This window comes from Calliopsis andreniformis, chromosome 9 (assembly GCF_051401765.1).
Source record: "Calliopsis andreniformis isolate RMS-2024a chromosome 9, iyCalAndr_principal, whole genome shotgun sequence".
NCBI lineage: Eukaryota > Metazoa > Arthropoda > Insecta > Hymenoptera > Andrenidae > Calliopsis > Calliopsis andreniformis.
In genome coordinates this window covers 14,445,802-14,464,689 of record NC_135070.1, presented here as the reverse complement: position 1 = coordinate 14,464,689, position 18,888 = coordinate 14,445,802, and the positions used below count along the sequence as shown (strand labels likewise).

At 42.4% G+C, this 18,888-nt stretch overlaps 4 protein-coding genes across 4 annotated transcripts; 2 read left to right on the top strand and 2 right to left on the bottom strand.

The window, feature by feature from the left end:
• The first annotated feature begins 435 nt into the window (after positions 1-435).
• LOC143184186 (cilia- and flagella-associated protein 43) lies at positions 436-7,484 on the top strand. The gene is given in 17 exon segments (XM_076386236.1): positions 436-554; positions 702-873; positions 968-1,230; positions 1,373-1,736; positions 1,822-2,161; positions 2,233-2,501; positions 2,587-2,856; positions 2,922-3,199; positions 3,276-3,543; positions 3,620-3,966; positions 4,032-4,161; positions 4,280-4,614; positions 4,693-4,874; positions 4,961-5,562; positions 5,674-6,093; positions 6,154-6,255; positions 6,435-7,484. Coding segments are annotated over 17 exon segments (4,689 nt in total). The 5' UTR covers positions 436-528; the 3' UTR covers positions 6,756-7,484.
• Positions 7,485-7,854: 370 nt separating this feature from the next.
• On the top strand, positions 7,855-11,769 carry Tsf1 (transferrin 1). Its single transcript, XM_076386237.1, has 11 exons — positions 7,855-8,008; positions 8,540-8,769; positions 9,066-9,369; positions 9,463-9,803; positions 9,905-10,155; positions 10,238-10,473; positions 10,551-10,640; positions 10,741-10,930; positions 11,121-11,182; positions 11,258-11,502; positions 11,580-11,769. Exons 1-11 carry the CDS (start codon positions 7,912-7,914, stop codon positions 11,667-11,669), a joined length of 2,136 nt encoding a protein of 711 aa, XP_076242352.1. The 5' UTR covers positions 7,855-7,911; the 3' UTR covers positions 11,670-11,769.
• An 84-nt stretch (positions 11,770-11,853) lies between these two features.
• LOC143183420 (uncharacterized) lies at positions 11,854-13,901 on the bottom strand. Its single transcript, XM_076384940.1, has 8 exons — positions 13,895-13,901; positions 13,666-13,840; positions 13,428-13,596; positions 13,093-13,332; positions 12,821-12,982; positions 12,544-12,756; positions 12,149-12,324; positions 11,854-12,063 (listed from the first exon to the last, which is right to left on the bottom strand). Exons 1-8 carry the CDS (start codon positions 13,899-13,901, stop codon positions 11,877-11,879), a joined length of 1,329 nt encoding a protein of 442 aa, XP_076241055.1. The 3' UTR covers positions 11,854-11,876.
• A 468-nt stretch (positions 13,902-14,369) lies between these two features.
• LOC143183419 (glutamate receptor ionotropic, delta-1) lies at positions 14,370-18,646 on the bottom strand. Its single transcript, XM_076384939.1, has 14 exons — positions 18,554-18,646; positions 18,381-18,464; positions 18,005-18,313; positions 17,758-17,864; positions 16,597-16,767; positions 16,303-16,526; positions 16,008-16,222; positions 15,688-15,944; positions 15,499-15,571; positions 15,209-15,407; positions 15,038-15,116; positions 14,609-14,990; positions 14,432-14,541; positions 14,370-14,388 (listed from the first exon to the last, which is right to left on the bottom strand). Exons 1-14 carry the CDS (start codon positions 18,629-18,631, stop codon positions 14,370-14,372), a joined length of 2,307 nt encoding a protein of 768 aa, XP_076241054.1. The 5' UTR covers positions 18,632-18,646.
• Positions 18,647-18,888: the final 242 nt, after the last annotated feature.

The following is an 18,888-nucleotide window of genomic DNA, read 5'->3' as shown; positions in this document are numbered from 1 at the left end:
AAAAAAATTTGAATTTGAATTTCAAATAGAAAATTTTAAAATAATTGAGAAATTAATATAGAATAATTGACTATTGGATTCCAACCGGAAGTCTTTGCACAGAGGTGGTGCCCGAGTTCCCCAGTGACCGCAGAATCACGAGACTCCCCGACGCTCCCTCATTTTCACGAAACTGCTTAATTGACTTTCCTAATGCGTTCCCATGGAGGAATCTGTCGCGAAAGAACGAAACGACCGCGAAAAGGCGTCGCCCATTGCTATTCATCGGATGGGACGCGCGATAACGGTCTCACGATTCATCGAACCTCCTACAATCGTCGATCTACTGGCACACTTCGTCTTCCCGCGTTCCACCGCGTCCACGCGAAAGGGAAATCGCTCGGCCGCGAATTTTCGATCGGGGAAGACTGACGACTCTCTTAGTGTGATCGATAAGGTGTTGTGTTTCCCAGCAACCAGTGGAGAAGTTCCTCGAGGAACCGTGGCGTCTTTTATCAGGGATTTTTGAGACGTTTTAAGAGAAGAGTTATGAAGTTCACGAGGGTTGAGACATCGTGAGTAAACGTACATGTGGTACATTTGCTTGAAAAGTGACACAATTGGAACATGAATATCAATTTTGTGACAGCAGTTTAAAACCATCTAGTATATTTAAGAGAATTTTTATTTTTCTATTAGCTTTCCTCTTTTTTGTATTGTAGGTGGATAAAATTTGGCAAGTGTCAGGAGGTCACGTACATCGGCAGGGATGTTATCGCGGCAGTTTCAGGAATTTACACGCATTTCTTCAATTTAAGAAGTGGAGAGATGCGAATTGAGCGATTTGATAACGCTGAAAGAGGAGATGGTGCTTCCTGCATCGCTGGACTTTCAGTGAGGCAACACTAATTCTTTCTTTATTATATTTTTAATTTTTTAGTGTGTAAGGATATTATAATCTCGACAGAAATCTACTTGTTACCAACAGATAGCGCCAATATTCTCTCTAGTGGAAAGAAGATCCAACCCAAAGATTTCGATCTTTGCTTATCCCTCTTTGCAGAGGGTTGCCATTTGCGAGAATAGTCACGAATCGAATGGCTACAGTTGCTGTGCATTTGCTGGCGCTGAGTATCTACTTGGTCAGGCAACCTTCCCCGACTTTCGACTCATCGTTTGGCATTGGAGAACTGGGGAGAGGATGGCAGTGGTACACACGGCAGAAGTGGACCTTGAATACTCGAAAATCGCGTGAGCAGACTGTCAATTATTTCTAAAATATCTCTTTTAGCATTCTTTCTCCATTTTATTACACTTCCTTTTTTCATGATAGTTCCTACTTTCTTTGACTGAATATTTAAAACCTAACTGGGTCCTTTCCCATTTTTGACAGATGTTCGCTAGCTTCTCCTCACCTAGTTACCCGATTGGCACCTAATGCTGGGACTCTGACAGTGTTTCGGATGTTAGTCTGCTCGAAGATCGTTCGACTACTTCCTATTGATACTATGAAATTTTCTATGGAGAAACCAGTTTGTTCTTCTTGGTCCCCAGAAGGGTTATTGATTGTGTCTGATGAAGATGACAATATTTGCTACGTGGACTTCGATGAAGACAACCATCGTTTTCGGACAATTATTGAATCCTCATCTAAGGAAAATTCTTCAAAAAGGAAGCTGATGATAGTGGCTCACAAAAATGGTGTTTTAGTCATTGAAGAACTCCCAGAAGAAGAAAATCACAAAGTTCAGGCGAAGGTAAACTCCTGAATATTTCAATTTCATGTAAATAGCAATTTAAATAGGATTTTATTTTTTCTTTAACTAACTAGCTTTTTAATAGTTTTACAGAAAAGCTTCCAAAGATCAGAACGACAACTGGCAGTCAGTGTGGACGATATCACTTCCTTCGTATCCCCTTCGCGCAGAAAGCCATTCCCGAGAAGACAAGGTCCTAATCCTGGGAGAAAATGGGGAAATATTTGAAATGATTAGCCTGACTCGTGATCGAGTGCCACGAATAGAGTTCTTATTAACAGACGTTGCAAACTACGAAGCAATTGTTCAATTATTTGACCCATATCTTGTAGCTTTGGATCATTTTCATCGACTGGTCACTCTGGATGCTTCCACTGGAAACGTGGTTCCTATGAAGCGTCTAGAATTAAAACACCATGGCAAAGGTTAGTGAAAATAGTGAAGCAAGTAGAAATGGTCATAAAGATTTATTGCAGCATGGTGTGACTGTTCTCAGTTACTGGCTTCACTGTGCATCCCACGATGCCTATTCTGGTGACCTGCAGCGCTACCGGAAGCTGTCTTTTTATTGAAGCTTTACCTCCTTCCTTGCTCAAAATTGTGACCTGCGCTCATCTTCAGAAAGAGTCTTTGGATAAAATTAAATTCTCTGATAAAGGAAGAATTCTGGGTGTTGGATCATCGTGACTAGGGAGAGTCTTTCTTCTGATCCCTGAAACTGCATCTACTGTGAGGGTTGCCACCATGATTAATAGTCAACGAAAGGTGTGAGTAATATAATATTCTAGTATTATTTCTAGGAAGCTACTATTCTTTTTCTAATATCTAAATAATAATTACTATTCATCAGATACTTGATTTTCTCATCTATGAATCAGAAAAGGACTCAGAAGTAACAGTCTTGGTCCTCAGGCATAGTACTTCCGGTTCCAGCGATCCTCGAGCTGGAAACGAGATCGCAGTCTACTCTTGCAAGCTGTTTAACAATTTTTGCGATACCGTGGAACACAATATAAAATTATTTCCTTCTTTCGAGAGTCTTCATCATGGAAGAAAAGCTACGCGTGAAATACTGGGCGTACCTTATCTCTCAAAGCAGCTATATCGGATAGAATTAAATGTAAAACATCATCAAGAAGTATGGAATTCTACAAAACTTCAATTTACATAAATCAGTCATTTTAGGCAGAATTTAGAGAAGTTACCATTCTGGACATGCTTCCATCTCTTCATCAAACAAGAAACATAGAAATTGTGGCCCATCGCGAGTACTCACGGTTTATTACCTGTGGATACGATGGTTTGGTTGTCATGAGAAAAAATGATGATCCACGGCAAGTTCTGGCGCTGTTCCTTGCGCACCATAGAAGTGAAGGAGGTGTAAAGTGTGCTGTGATTATTGGTAACATGGTAGTCTCTCTTGGAAGAAATGGAGACCTGGTTGCTAACAAGTTCTCACATCTGTAAGTTTTTAGAACATTCTCTCAACAATAGATCCTCGATATTCAGATAATGTTTTATTCTCTTTTTGGCATTTAGGGTCGTAGAGTCTAGTTCAGGACGCGGTCATATTCTTCAGGGTCAGTCTAATTCACCTGGAAGCTTCAATTATTGGTTTTCGAAGGACTCTATTCTACGAGATATTGAACGTGATCAGAGAGCAGATGATAAGAAGGTCTCAGGAGAATATTGGGTGGCGGAGACGTGGATGGATGCTGTAATTCATGAGCAAGCAGTAGCTGAAGAGGAGGCAGCTTTTCTCATGCGACTATCGATCCTTGACGACTTGAATGCACTGAAGCTCCAGGTAGATTATAATTTAGTAATAAATATCGTTAATTATTGTTTATGGAATACTAGCTCTTCTTTTATCTTTGCAACAGGTGAAGAAGCTAATAGATGCAAACGAAGTTGAGCCTCCCGAAGCGCAGCTTCCACTCAGCGCTTTTGATCTCGATCAAGAGACGCGAGGACGAAAATTGGCAGCAGCCAAATTAGAAGAAGAGCGACTGGCAAAGCTTGCCGAAGAAGAAATCGCACATATAGATCGAGCTAAGTCCTTCTTGCGAGAACGATTTTTAAATCCTCTGATAGTTCCTCCAAGAAACATTTTTTGTATTTCTGGCGAGTCAAAGGTCTCCAATTATCCCCTCGTTGAAGTTCCTTCGTCAGATGTAGATCTTCAGATTTGGAGTCGGTTTTCTAGGGAAATGAAGGAGCTAGTGTCTAGGTGAATAGAGGAAGACTACTTTATTAGTTTTGTACCAATACTGGTGTAAATGTAATCCTTTTTAGGTTGGAACAGAAGGAGGAGGTAGAAGAAGAAGAAGTGGAGGATGAGAATAATTTATTTGAACTCTGTGGTGGGTATGTGGACGTTCTGGAAGCAAACGCCATTGCTGAGGAACGTGAGAGGAATCTTAAGGTACACAATCTCTGAAGTAGATGAGATTAACCTATTTCTCTCTTCAAAATGGGTAAAGGAAAGCATTTCATCCCAGCAAGTCTCCCTAGTTCCTTCTTTTTGCTTTTTTCACTTTTAGATTCAATTTAATAAGTGCTTCGAGGACACACGGAACGCTAAGAAGATTGAAATGAAAGCTGCCAATGATCGTGTTGAAAGAATACGTCACTGTGTTGACGAGCTAAAGCAAACGTTTCATGTAGATGCTTCTGAAGACCTCTTAGACGCTCCACAGTGGCATCCGACCGAAATCAGCGACGATGCACTTGGTTTGCTATCAAATTCACCTTCAGGAAATCCTGAAGAAAGTCAGGGTAGTTCTATAGAGAAGCAGGAAGCAAAGATCTCCATAGAAGACAACGATTTTCGTCGAAAATCCCTAGAAAAGATGATGGATGGTGTCCTAGAACTGAAGTAAGTAGCTGAAAAGTCTTTGAAAAATTCTTCAACTCGTACATCATCTATTTTGAACATGGATATGTCTTCCAACAGATTGGAAGACAAAGCCAAGAAGAAAATTCCGAAACCAGATTGCCTGCTTTACAAAGATCCATCTACCTATACAGAAGAAGACATCCAGGCGATCCAGTCCTATGAAAAAACGCTCCAAGACCAAGAAACTCATCGACAGGAATACAAATTATTCCTAGAAACTGAAATCAAGCGAATCAAAGGTCTACTCTTTTTCTTCTTCAAAATAAAACTGACCCCAACTCCTTTTTTCAACAATTTCTTCATTATTTCTTCATTAACATTTCAGAAGAATTCCATGACAACATAGAGGGCTTCAATAACCACCTCAATGAGCTCTTCACAGAAAAAATACGCATCGAACGATCGATACTCCTAGAAAGACTCTCGAGGACCCAAAAATCCCTCAGTCACAAAAAAATAGCTCACAAGAGACGCGAAATCCTTCAGACAATCGATCAGAAACTAGTCCCAGCGACAAAGGAAGCTCGCAAGCTCACAGAAGATTGCGAGTCCTTCGAGGCTGGCGTGTTAGAGTTAAGAAATCGCTACGAGAACCTGCGTAAGAGGGACAAGGTCCTAGAAGGAAAGTTTCGGGCAGAATTCCCCGAGCTGAAGCAGCCGATGGTGGAGCATCTGTTCCGTCATTATCGTAAGAGACCCAGAAGTGTGAAAGCTGCCTGTGCCACGTCGGTCGTGTTCCTTTCTGAACTTGGAGTCTGTGTGACCGAGAAACAGGGATCTGAAATTTTGCCAAGAGAGTGTGTGGAATATTTGAGAAGCTTGAGTGAGCTTGACGTGGTCCCAGATGGCTTGCCTTCTAGGATAGAAGGTGGTCATTGGAGTAGCTTGTGTAGGCTGAGAAGACTGAAAGTCGAGGCTGAGATTAAGGTGAGTCTTAAAACTAATTTGGAATGAGTTAGTAGTGTATTCTAATTGTGCTTTTATGACAGTGAAATTAATTTTAAACAATTATTCTACCATAAATGGGAAATTTCTAAGGTGAAAACCTGCGCCATCGAGTTGGCAGAAGCAGAGCAAAGTCTCATGTATTATCGAAAAGCGTGCCAAGCATCTCGCTCAACAATCAATCGATATAAAGAGAGGATACAACATTTAGAGAAATTTCTGATGGACCTGACAGATGATCAAGAAGTTCAGCTGGTCTTAAAAACTGGCCAACTACAGAAGCAACCTGAAGGAGACCTCCACTCAGACTGGGAAGACGTTATTCTTATCCCAGAAGAAGAGCTTCTTCGGGTGAAAGAAGCGGTCTCCAAAGCTGGGGAACAGAAATTAGAAGCTTTGAGACAATTAGTGAACCTACAGAGAAGGACATCATACGAAGAGTGGCGTCACTCTTGTGTTAAAATGACAATGGGTGATCTGAAGGAAGATCTGAAGGACCTCGAAACTGTGAAGGTGATCAAGAAGAAGATTTCGATTCTTGAATTAATAGTAATTTTTTGTATTTCTAAATAGGTAAGCAGAATAGTCCGAGAGTGTTGTGAGCTCTACCAGAAAGAAATCTCATGGAGTGCAGATGCTCAGACTGCTGAAAGAAACTTCGTAGCGCGACAGAAGGTGAGGCACTCGACCTTGTAAACGAGAAAGAAAAAAACGAGAGAAACAAAAGACATGTGCCTACAGACAGTATGATTCATTAACACAAACCAGTCAAAGATTTTTTTGCCAACTAATCTTCATCTTCTTCAGACATAAAATCATTAAACACACTCACAAATTATCTCACACGATTTCAGGAGTTAAAAGATGCCTTAGAAAAAGAAAGATCCAAAACGAGGCAGATTGCTGAAGAGATAGAAACCTGGCGTCGAAGAAACTCGTTCTTAACGCAAAAACTTTCTGAATCGACTGCAGAGAGGAACAGGCTTATCTCTTCTTCGCAGGAGCCTCTTCGTCTGCGCGCTACCATCTTCCGGCGCAAAAAAATGCGCGCCATAACGAGGAGGGCTGCCCTCGCGAGGAGCATCCGCGACAATTTCGAGGATTTACTCGACCTGAGAAGTCGCCTGGAGATCTCGAAGCTGCGCACCTATCCCACTTTAAAATTGAGATTCTGAGACGTTCGATTACGATTCATGTCACGATAAGAAGACTAATCCAGCTCGTTTAAATAATTAGATCACCGCTGGGAATTCCCTTTGAACATAAATACATGATTGGCTTCTTGGATTTTCCTGGTAATGATAGAATTTTCCTCGTAGAAAATTGACGATAACAGATCCAGTAAAACACAGGCGATAACGGTATTGCGGCGACTGGGGGTATTGCAGGGTCGAGGTTATCGATGGTTCATTTGCCCAATCGACGTTTGTTTTTATGATCTGACTGTATCAACGTGCAAAAATTCATAAAAACTGAAATAAATTTCATGGCAAAAGTTTCCACATTTTAGTAAAACATACTTCCTTAAAAGTGGGTTTTTTTCTGTCAGACACAACTATAGTGCCAGTGTGTCTTTTTTTGCAGAATTTGTACTATGATTATATGTATGTCACAATGTAGGATACTCAACTATGGAACGACTTATGCATCACAATGTGATTATTAGAAGATAAGTAGTGAACACTCTAGTTCTAGATTTATTGAAAACTGTTATCGACACCCTGAAACCATGTCCCACCATTCACAGGTCAATATTCTCCATCCCCATCGTACTTTAAATAACTCTCATGGCTCTTCGTCATGAACAGTGCTCCATAGGAGGCAAACCTTGTATTATCAATCCCTATGCAGTCTGCGATCGCTAAAGAAGCTTCAAACATCATTTCGGTGTCCTCGTAGCCTTGGCGACGGGGAATAACCACTCGTTTGCACGCATCTCTCGTCTTCTGTTGTCCAATCAGCGCGATATCTCACGTGTCCTCGACCTTTGGTTATTTGCTCGTAAACTGCACCAGGGAAGAATAAACGTAGCTGAGCCGCAGAGAAGGGACGACCAAAACAACTTGCACTTAGCGAGTCGCTACGGAGAGGTGCGAGGAGAATCGAGAAAAAGGAAAGAGAACGATAACCACGACGAGGTCAACTATCTCCTCCTCCACTGTGTCTCCCTCCAGGTACATGTGGAGGGAAATAGTCGGTGCTATATAAGATCGCGGACAGAAACGAGACGCTGATGTTACGAATCGGTCCAGTCGCGAGTTTTCCCGCGTCTGATATCTAGCTTTCACTTTTTTCGCTTACCTTCGACAGTGCTCGCGCTCATTGCGAGTCATGAAGCTTGGAGTACGTGCCACGCTTGCTACCTTCGTGGTAGCAGCGTTTTTAAATCTTGCTACTGCTGATGAGCCCAGTAATCCTGGACGCGTGTGTAAGTAGAGAAGGTCCTGTTTGTGGTCAGACAGGAGGTGGCTTTAAGGGAAATGAGGGGAGTAGAGAAGGGGTCTTAACAAATAATTGAAAGACACTTTTTTCTTATATTTGACCGTGTTCTAGGTGATGTTGGAGTGTGTTTTTGACAGGGATAGGGTCAATTAAAAGAATAAAAAAATTTTTGGAGTAGAAGTAATTATTTATTAATTTGGAAAAATATCTTGCCTGAAGGGTCCTCAAATTTATGTTAGAAATGGTCTAACATAAACTTCTTATGTAAAATATACAATAAAAACTCAATGTAAAAAATATGGAATACGAAGATTAAAAAAATTCTCAGTTGATCAAAAAAATTGATTAGTATTCCAAACCACTCAAGTTTCTATTGGCATTGAGGAAACCATTGAAAATTCTTAAGCCTCATTCAGCATTCCCTCAGAGTACTACTTAATGACTCACGTGTACAATCCTCGATTATCCTCAATCACTGCAATTAATCTCGATTTTTATCCTCTTCGTGCACTATCAGTCACAATATGCGTCCCCGAGGTATACTGGAAGGAATGTGCAGACATGATCAAGGATTCAGCGATGAAAGGAATCCCCATTTCCTGCATCTCTGGCCGAGATCGGTACGAATGTATTGACAGGGTTGGAAAGAAGGAGGCAGACGTAGTGGCTGTCGATCCTGAGGACATGTATCTTGTAGCGAAGGATAACGAACTTGCTGCTAAAGCTGGATACAGTATCGTGGAGCAAGTAAGATAACACAGAAGCAAAATAAAAGATATAGTAAAAGATACACTTAATTAACAGCGATAATAATAATCTCGTCTTTATTACGCAAGATGCATAAAGATACATAACAATCATTCAGCCGATTACATGTTTAACACGCCTCATATACAAGAATAATTTAACATTAGTTTTTGAGTGTATCATTTCTCTAAAATACTTTTCACAATTAAAAGATTGCTTAAATAATTATGCGCACAGCAATTTCTGGACTACTTTGACGCGTATGTAATTACAAATCCACGTTCAATTGTCTTCAGGTGCGAACAAAGGAGGAGCCAGACGCGACCTATCGATACGAAGCAGTAGCAGTGATTCACAAGGACCTGGACATAAGCAACGTGCAAGGACTACGCGGTCTAAGGTCCTGTCATACTGGCGTGGGACGCAACGTGGGCTACAAGATCCCTATCACGAAGCTGACTGCCATGGGAGTGTTGAACAACTTGAACGATCCCCAGTATTCTGCTCGAGAGAACGAACTCCGTGCCCTGAGCTCTCTCTTCTCTAAAGGTTGCTTAGTGGGCACCTGGTCGCCTGACCCAGCGATCAACAGGAGACTCAGTAAGCGTCACAAGAAATCCTAAGTATCCCTAGCTTTCGAAGTGTCGAAGTACCTAGAGTAATCACTTTCTTAAATCCTCGTTTCCTTTATAGAACAAACATACTCGAATATGTGTGCTCTTTGCGAGAAGCCCGAAGTCTGTGACTACCCAGACATCTATTCTGGTTACGAGGGAGCTTTAAGGTGTCTCGTTCACAACGGCGGTCAAGTGGCCTGGACGAAGGTCATCTACGTGAAACGATTCTTTGGTCTACCAGTCGGAGTGTCCCCAGCGGTTCCTACGTCCGAGGATCCTACGAATTATAGATACTTCTGTCCTGATGGCAGCAAAGTGCCTATCGATGCAAACACGAAGCCTTGCACCTGGGCAGCTAGACCCTGGCAGGGGTACATGGTCAATGGGGGTGTTAATGACGTTCAAGCCGTGCAGAAGGTATTTTTTATTTATTAGTGTTTAAGAGCCAACCCCATTCAAAAGTGTCTTAGAAGTCCTGAAAGTCTACTACACATTTCTCTGGGTCTAACACATCACAGGAGCTGACGGATCTTGGTAAATTGGGTGAAGAAGAGAACGCAGCCTGGTGGAAAGACATCATGCTACTGGACCCAAAGACCTTAGCAGTCCCAGCACCACAGGAAACACCCCTGAACCATTTGACCGATGCGAAATACCTGGACGTGATTGAGAGGGACTCTGGGGCTGTGGATAAACTGGCTAGGTGGTGCGTCTGGACCCAAGGAGCCCTACAAAAGTGCCAAGCCATCGCCAGAGTTGCATTCTCCAGGTAGTTAATAGTAACTACTCACTTTATAATATTTTATTTGGATGTAATGATGACAATCTGTTGTTTTTCGCACTCTTCTCAGAGACATCAGGCCTAAGGTTGGTTGTATCCTGGAGAAGAGCCAAGATGCCTGCTTGAAGTCGCTCAAAGAGGACACTATTGACTTAATGATCCTCGAAGGAGGCTCAGTGCTTCGAGCTATGAAAGAATACAATGCCAAACCCATAATCTCCGAGTCTTATGGTCAGGGGTCGACCAACATTGGAGAAAGAGCTGCAGTTGCTTTGGTGAAGAAGTCCTCTTCTCTGAATGTATTAGGTAAAGGATGCAGTTCTGCGTTTTATGTATATAAAGGAAGATCTGCTTTTGGTAACTATTACTTTGGGTTGTTTCAGGCGACTTGAGAGGCAAGAAGTCCTGCCACAGTGGTTACAAGGGAGACTTTTCTGGGTGGATGGCACCTGTGCATGTGTTGAAAGAGAAAGGTGTGGTATTTTTAATTTATTTGATTGATTTGATGTAGTGTATTTTAACATAGGTTCTGAATTCAAGAGAGATTCTATAATTTCTTTCTGAATTCCAAAGGTCTGATAAACTCTGAGGACGACATGGCAGACTTCTTCAGCAGCTCCTGCGCCCCAGGTGCTCCAGTGGACTCAAAACTCTGTCAACAATGCGTGGGTAACTTGGCAGCCAATGATGAGAGAATTCAAAGAGAAAGTAAATGCAATCCATCCAAAGAAGAAGCATTTAGAGGAGGAAAGGGTGCTCTTGAGTAAGAATCTCCCTCCAATAGAAAACAATTCTAAGTCTATCAAGTCTCTTAATTATAGGAATCACAAGAATCAAATTCACTTGTGGGAACTTTTCTATTTAGCCTTCATTTCTAAATCTACAGAAGTTTCTCTAGACCTAACATTCTTCTTTCTTCGAAACTCAATGACAATTATATCTATCAATTCCAGATGCCTCTTATCTAACAAAGGAGACGTTGCCTTCCTTCCATCCACAGCCTTACCTCTCAACAGTGAGTAGAACTAACATATACAACTAAAACCACAAAATAAATTTCAACAATCCATCATATTTCTACATCTTCCAGGTAGCAAAAACTCAGAGCTATCTCTGCTCTGCCCAGACGGCAGCGTAGCCCCCATAGACAACTGGCAACAATGTAATCTAGGTATGGAACCACCCAGAATACTCGTCACCGCTGGCAGTAAGAGTATCAATTCTGTGGAGGAGCTGATCCATGGCACTCTGACAGCAACCTCGTTGTACTCCAAACGACCCGACCTTCTACTACTGCGCGGTATTTGGGCTGGCGAGGCCAACCCGCTCTTCAGGGTAACACAAAGATACTCGATCTTCCTAAATTTCCAGAGAAGAACCTTTCCACTGACAAAGCTTTCTCTCTGTTTCAGGACGAAAGAAAGGGTGTGATCACTATCGACAATTCCTGGAATAAGTGGAACAAGTGGCAGCAGACGCAGCAGCTCTACGGGATTAAGTAAATAACGAGAAGAGAAACTGTACTCCAATTAATGTTTTAACATTTTAATGTGCAACTAAAGCACAGAGTCTCGTAATCACTGAATAAAAAGCTGCAGTTTAGACTTTCTATTTTATTCACACCTCAGACACGTCGCGAGAAAAAAATCGAGAAGGGGAAACGCGTTACAGATTCGTGAGATTGTGTACCAGACACAATCTGAATAGTATTAAGGAATCAAAGTTTCTAGATAGGACAACCTGGAGGCCCGCTCTAGGAGGAACGCCGATATCTTGCCGTACCTGCTGCGGCTGTACTTCTTGTACACCACCTCGAAGCCTGTTTGCCTGCTTGCAGAGCTTATGACACGGTTTAGCATCTGTACTCGTGACCGATCGATGTCCTCGCCTGGGAATCTGTTATGGAGAACAGGAAAAGTAAAAAAAGTACTAAAATCAGAGTAAAGAATAATGTAATAGAATTCTGGTAGAGGAAACCCACTTGCTGGAGACTTGGGGGGAGGTTCCAAACAGTAGACCCCTCCAGAAGAGCCACTTCGGTCTTGCGTTGATGGTCACAGTATCCATGACAAGGCCCAGAATCAGCTCTGCTGCTGCCAGGGCAATCAGATTGGCGGATGTCCGACAGAAATGCTCGTCTAGGAGTGTTAGATCGATCTGAAAGTCGTGAAATGATTTAGAGTGTATGAGTTTCTAAGTGATTGATGTTTTAATGTTGATCTCTGCTTCAGAGGAAAAAGACTGCTGTGATGTTTAGGTAGTATGGGGTTAGAGAGTGATATAGCTATGGTAAAATTGAAGTAATCTCTGTTTCTTCGTCAGAGTAACTTTTTGAGAAAGGAAGAATCAATCAAGAAATCTCGATTCAGTGCTTACCAAATAGCCCCCAGAATGATATATAAATGCAATCGCATCCTCAGAGAAAGTGATGCAGCGTTTGCAGCTGATCAAGTAGTGAGTGAAGAGAGAGAACGTATCTGCAAAAGTGATGTTGAAGTTCAAGGCCATTAGAATCTTCCTCTCGTACTTTATAAGGAGGTCCTGTCGATTCTTGTAAAGTTCTCCAGCCAGAGATATCATGGTCTGGGCCTGCAAAGGATAACGAAAACGAAACAGTGGTGATAAATTAACATCTTGTGTGTTTTCTATTTACCGAAGGTATCTTGTGAAAATTTTGGTGCGCCTTCAGGGCGATCCACAGACTGACTAAGGCTATTATTTGTATATAGGGGGTCTCTACATGGATTCTGTCCATCGCTGCATCGAACAACTTCACTGCTTGATAGACTATATAAGAAGGATATCGACAATGCGTCTACAAGAAATTTAATAAATTGTTAGTCAGCTTCTTAGTTTTCTGAGCTGGGCAACTTGCAGGAATTCAGACTAATCGTATTTTTCTTAATTATATTGGGTCTTATCTACCCCTATGCGAATCATGAACATGACCACTAGTCTTCTTTGCTCGCCGTTCAGGTGCTTCTTCAAGTAGTCATCTGATAACCGAGGCGATAGCTCCTCCCTTTCATACTCCACTATTGGCAGATCATCGTGATATTCAGCGTGATAGAGTAACTCGTAGGCAAAGTTATCGTAGTCTTTAGAGGGGTCCCTTTCTTGAATTTCCTGAGATTCGAGATCCTTTTTGTTCGGTCGAACTACTCCCTTAAGTGTTAAAACACCTTCCATTAATAATGTTCAATATTTAACCATTTAAACCCACTTTGAAGTGAACATAGAAGAAAAGTTGGTATGTCTACCTTAAGGAGGACAGTTGGTGGGCCAGCACCATCGACAGGTGTCTCTATACTTTCAGTCCTCGATTTTCCATCACTGACTCTAACTTGCTCTGCTTGAAGCAGCCTATTCTTGATTCGATCGATAGCTCGTGGCCCGCTTCTGTCAGTCTTATTTATCACGGTAAGATTTCTGATGTAATAGGAAAGGACTCAGAAGTTGGAAGACAAATATCGAGTAAAAATAGTTTAATATGAGTACCTGTTCAGCTGGTGTATTATACCACTGACTTCTCTTTTTGTGGTTCGACCTGTTTCCATGGGTCCATTGCATCCATTTGTAAGGGTTCTACTTGCCTCTTCGCTCAGTGCTTTGGTTTCGGTTCTAGTAGGTACCTTGGGCCGTTTTGCTTCCACTACCTTTGTAGTGGGTGGAACTCTGATAAAAGAATTATTTAGAATACTTAAGTTTAATGCAACCTACTAATTACAGTTCATTCTTCGTGAAAAGGAACATGTGTCTGTATAAAACATTCCGAATCTACTGTTAGAGCATCAGTGCAACTAAAACTGTGAATGATCAAAATGCAATGGAGTACCTATTTAATCTCACTGTACTGCTATTAATTTTCGTTGTTGAACCTCTTGCTTGTTCTCCGAACAGCTGTATTGGCTTCTCTATCGTGCGTCCATTGCACCAACCAAATTTCAAAGCCGCGCCTTTACACCAGCGCTTCTGAGAAGAAACCATCTTGGAATCCACTGAAACAGAGCGACGAGCTGATCCTTGAGAGTTTGTGGATTCTGTAGAAGCGGAAGCCGATCTATGAGAAGAATACAGACGTGGTCAATTATTTTTTCCGAGTTTAATTTCAAAATAAATCTTAGACATTCTAGCTATCCTAAGGATTTGGAGTTAATTGAGAATTTCGTCGAAATTGGAGGACGACTGAGACCTTCATAGACTCAAGAAACTTCTACAAGTCTATTTAAAGGAGGATAGAATATCTTCTATGAGAAACTCTCACCTAAACCTCCGTGGAATCCTCGAAGGCGGAAGCAACCTTCTGCCCTCTTTCGATACAGTATCCGTCAAACTCTTCCGCGTTGAACTCAATGCATCGAGGCCTCTAATCACCTGAAAAATCTCAGACACGTCACGAAACAGAATCCCCTAGTCACAATCCCATAAAACAGGGTTCTACCTGCTTACGATCTTCCTTGTTCGTCAGATTTGCAGACTCCTTAACATCCAAAACAGAAGCAGTCTTCGATCGCTCTGGAGGCTCAGAATTTTCCACATTTTTCTCGTCACAGTGGACATGGAAAGGTGTCTTCTTCACAGGAAAGGACTCAGAAATGACATGAGCTGTCTTCACGCTCCCATTCTCCTTCTTCCTCTCATCGTTCGAGCTCAAGGAGAGACGTCTTCGTATCTCATCTCGATGGCCGCTTGCTGGCACCTTTTTGCTTACATTAGTGGAAGGACGCGCGTTTTCCTTTCCACCTGGCGCTAGAATCTCCCTCGAGGAGGCCTTTGCTCTAGAGGCAGCCGCGGGTCGCACTGGTGGCATCCTGATCAAGGATCTATGAATCGATTTTCAATTACGTGGGTCACTGATTCTATTGCACACCTGTCGACGCTTTGAACTGTCCAGAAAACCGTTTCACTCGCATTCACTAGCTTGCGTCCGGACACGAGGCGCTCAGGTCCTTCGTTTGTTTACATTTCGCGTGAGCGATCAACGCGCAGCAAGGTGTCGCTCGAGAGTAGTCGCGTGTGGAGCGCTGGATGGTCTAATTGCGATGCTGGCGTTCTTGTTTAGAGAGACGAGATCGACGTTTTGGGAAAAATTTGTAGGGAATCGTCAGTCGACAGCTGAGTTTTCCATGGATCAGTCGTTCTAGGAGGAGCACCAGACAGGTGATGAAGAAGGCGAGGAGGAGGAAGACGAGTAGGGGTATAGCGTCCTCCAGCTCGACTGATGTCCAGCCTGTTTTTGACTGGAATGGGAGAAAAGGATGGTAAAAGTTTGTGAAAGGCATTCTTTAATCTCTTTTTTTTTTAAGTTTGTTGGAAGAGTAGTTGAATTACCCGCTGCGTGTTGGTTGCCCATTGAGTTTTGAGGAGTCTCTGAAGAATCCCACTGTCTCGTAATAGAAGAATGCTAAGAAGAAAGGATAGTATAGGAGAAATTTTGTAAATAATTTTTGCATTAAAACTCGGCAGAGGTTTTGTAGTAAAAGAGAAATTAGAAATGTTTTCAAAGAAGATCTAACTCACTTGCTGTCGATGATTCCACGATAAGGACTGTGTGCCGAAACAGCCATGGCAATGGTAGTTTGCATCATGCTGTCCAAAGGCTCTAAAGTACAGTCTACCAACCCTTGCAGTACACCTGCCATATTATCCAGCGTCATGAACGCATACTTTTCCTCGTCACAAACTCTCGTCAGACCATCGAGATAGTTGTTTGGCAGGTCAACCTCTTTGGCTAGTAACTCGTCGAACATGACAGTGAGAATCCTATCGTTCGTATTCTGTGATATTGGAAAACAATTTGTCAATTAAACTTGCAATCAATTACCACTCGTTGAAGTTACCTGGAAGAAGCTGTAGTCAGCAGACTCTGCTACCACGGCGAATCGATAAGTCCCATCTGCCAAGAGGCCCTCCATCGTGGTGAAGGGCATAGCGAACGTCTTGATAGCGAGGAAACTGATAAGGGCGGCTGAATAGGCTGCCAATACCACCACTGCTGTCATATGGATGCTCAAGTGCACCATTCGTACTGGGTCCAAGGAAGATTGCTCCATCCCTGACGAAGAAATGAGGCAAATATAGAAATACAGAGATGCAAAGCGACAGCCTCTAATTTCAATATATAAAAATCCGTACCTTGGCTACAGAACGCGCCAAATACATAGAAGATAATCTCTAGCAACGTAGAATACGAAGGTTCATGAGCAGGCTTCCTGGAGAACGCGTCAATGACAGCAATAGTCAGCCCAGCTATCACAATCGTCAACCCAATTGCGTTCCAAATGTTGATGGCGAATGGCGCTGAATAAGCGTTCCACTTCACAGCTGCGGCGTCTGGCCTTTTGATATACACTCGAGCTCTAAAAATTCGGAGAAAATTTTAGACAGATCAGAGAAGATCTTAGGAATCGTTGTGTCTGACTGCTTTACTTGGTGGAATATACAGGAGTGGTGAATTTGATGGCGTTTAGTCTGTCAGAAGTCATCAACATCTCGGCGGCAGCGAGGTCTGCCTCGCCATCCATCAGCATCTTCATCGAACCTGTCCATGTTCCATTGGGCAGCCTGACACCCCATGTATTAGCCTCGTCATAAGAGAACCTGAGGATATACTTGAGATTAAGTGTATCCAATTCTGGGAGGTTGATTGCAAAATAGTGACAGATTCTTTATTAAAATACTGAGTTTAAATATGAATTTATCTACGAATTTGAAAAAGTAGGTCGAGAATCGATTGATTTCCTTCGATTTTCGATTAAAACGATCGTCCATTTGATGGAGAATCGTTGTCACCACTGGAAATCCAGGAGGAACCACAGAAGTATGATACGCGGGCTCGCTTCGCGATGTCTCGAACCGGCTAGCCTCAGAAAACACGCACAGTATGTAAAATTAATCGTAGGTCTATTCTCACATTACTCATGCTGTCTAATCTAGATTGAAACACTTACTAAATCAATACAAATTTAACCTTTCTCATTCCAACTACCCCTATTTGTTACACAAACCTATTCCATCGCGTCTATATTTATTCCAAGTAATGAAAAGTAAATGTAGCATAAAGTAGATAAAGCAGTTCATATGCTACAAATATAAAACAAGTAAAAATTCAATTTCTGTCCCACCAAAGTGTCACCAAAAGCCTAAAAGCTTACTTATCAAATCAACCTTTTAATCAGTGCTTCTTTTAATCAACACTTCTACGTTGCTGGTCTTAAAAATAAAGATGCGTGCGAATATGGCGCGCGACCCATCGTTCATTTTACGAGAGACGGCGCAGAGGCGGCGATGGCAGGAAGAGGGACATATTTGAAGAGAGGTCGGCTGCCAGCCAAGAGGAATACTTCCGACGGGAGACTGCCAGGCAGCTGAAGGAGATCAGGGAGCGTGGGTTGAAGAGGAAAGCCGAAAGAGACGCCGAGGCTGAGAGAGACAAGAAGAGGAAGAGCGAGGATCGTGATGGCACGGAGAGCGTTGTCGAAGTAGGACCATCTACTCCGCCAGCGGCTGAGTAGACGTGTGAAACAACGGAACTAAGAGTCCAGCAACGCGAAAGGGAAAATGAACTTGGGATCTAAACTCCGAACTGACGTGCAATTCATCCCCTTCTGCAGCAGTTGAATCACCTCCCCGAAGAAACCACCGATGCCTATGGTTCTGTTTGCATCGTCCTTTAAGATTCGAGAGATTGGAGGATCCTGTGGAGAGGAAGAACATCTTTGAACATCTGCAAACTCAGATTGAACTTGCTAATAAGAGCAAGGGAACTCTATTGCCATTGAAGCAATAGTTTAAGTAAAATTCGCCAAGAAGCAATCAGTTGTCTATGATAGCTTACATGAATCGAGACAACTCTTATGGTCCACCCCTGTAGATCATTTCTACGCTGATAGAGGCCTAGCCTGGGACCCCTAAAACCGTGTCTCTCATTCCAGCTACCAAAATTCATGGCCCTCAAATGGTCATTCTTACTAATCCGATAGAAATCCCTGACGATCATCTCCTTAGCTTCTTCTGCATTCTTCTGAGCAACTAGCAGAGTACAGTCGAAGGGAACGTGGACCTTGGACAGGAAGTCTTCGACGATGGTGTCGTCCCTCAGGAAGAGCAGCCAGGTGGGATAGGCCATATCGATCCACTCAGAAAGCTGTTCCATTTCAAGGTGATAATGAGATCAGGGTACATCTGATTTAATCCTTTAATTGAACATTTACCAAGGTAAATTCATCCCTCGTTTTATCCAGATCGTTTAGAAGAACGAAGAGGGGTCTCTTGATGTGGTAGTAGCTACTTCCGATCTAAAACGAAACACCGAAGTCGAGCACAGAAAGCAAAAATGTCTTGAAGTGGGAATGAGGAAGAAAATGAGAAGGCTTGGCGATTCTACCTGTTTTTTGAACATTTGGAAGTTTATGATGGACGTGCGGATACTGAGGGACCCGCTGAGATACTTTTGGAGAGCCATCAGTCCTTCGGCGTCTTCTAACCCTGAGAACATACGCAGCTACTTAAATATAGGTAGATTTGGTTTCGAAGCTGAGTGGAATATTGTGTAACCTCTACCCTTTGCTACTGTCATTCGACTGGTATTAGTTCGACGTTACCGAGGTGAACACTTGTTATCTTAGAAGATTAGAAAGTGTTCAAAACGAAAGACAAATTTGAAAATCAACCCATACATATACTGATAGTGATCACTCATTTTAATCTGAGTAAAAACTC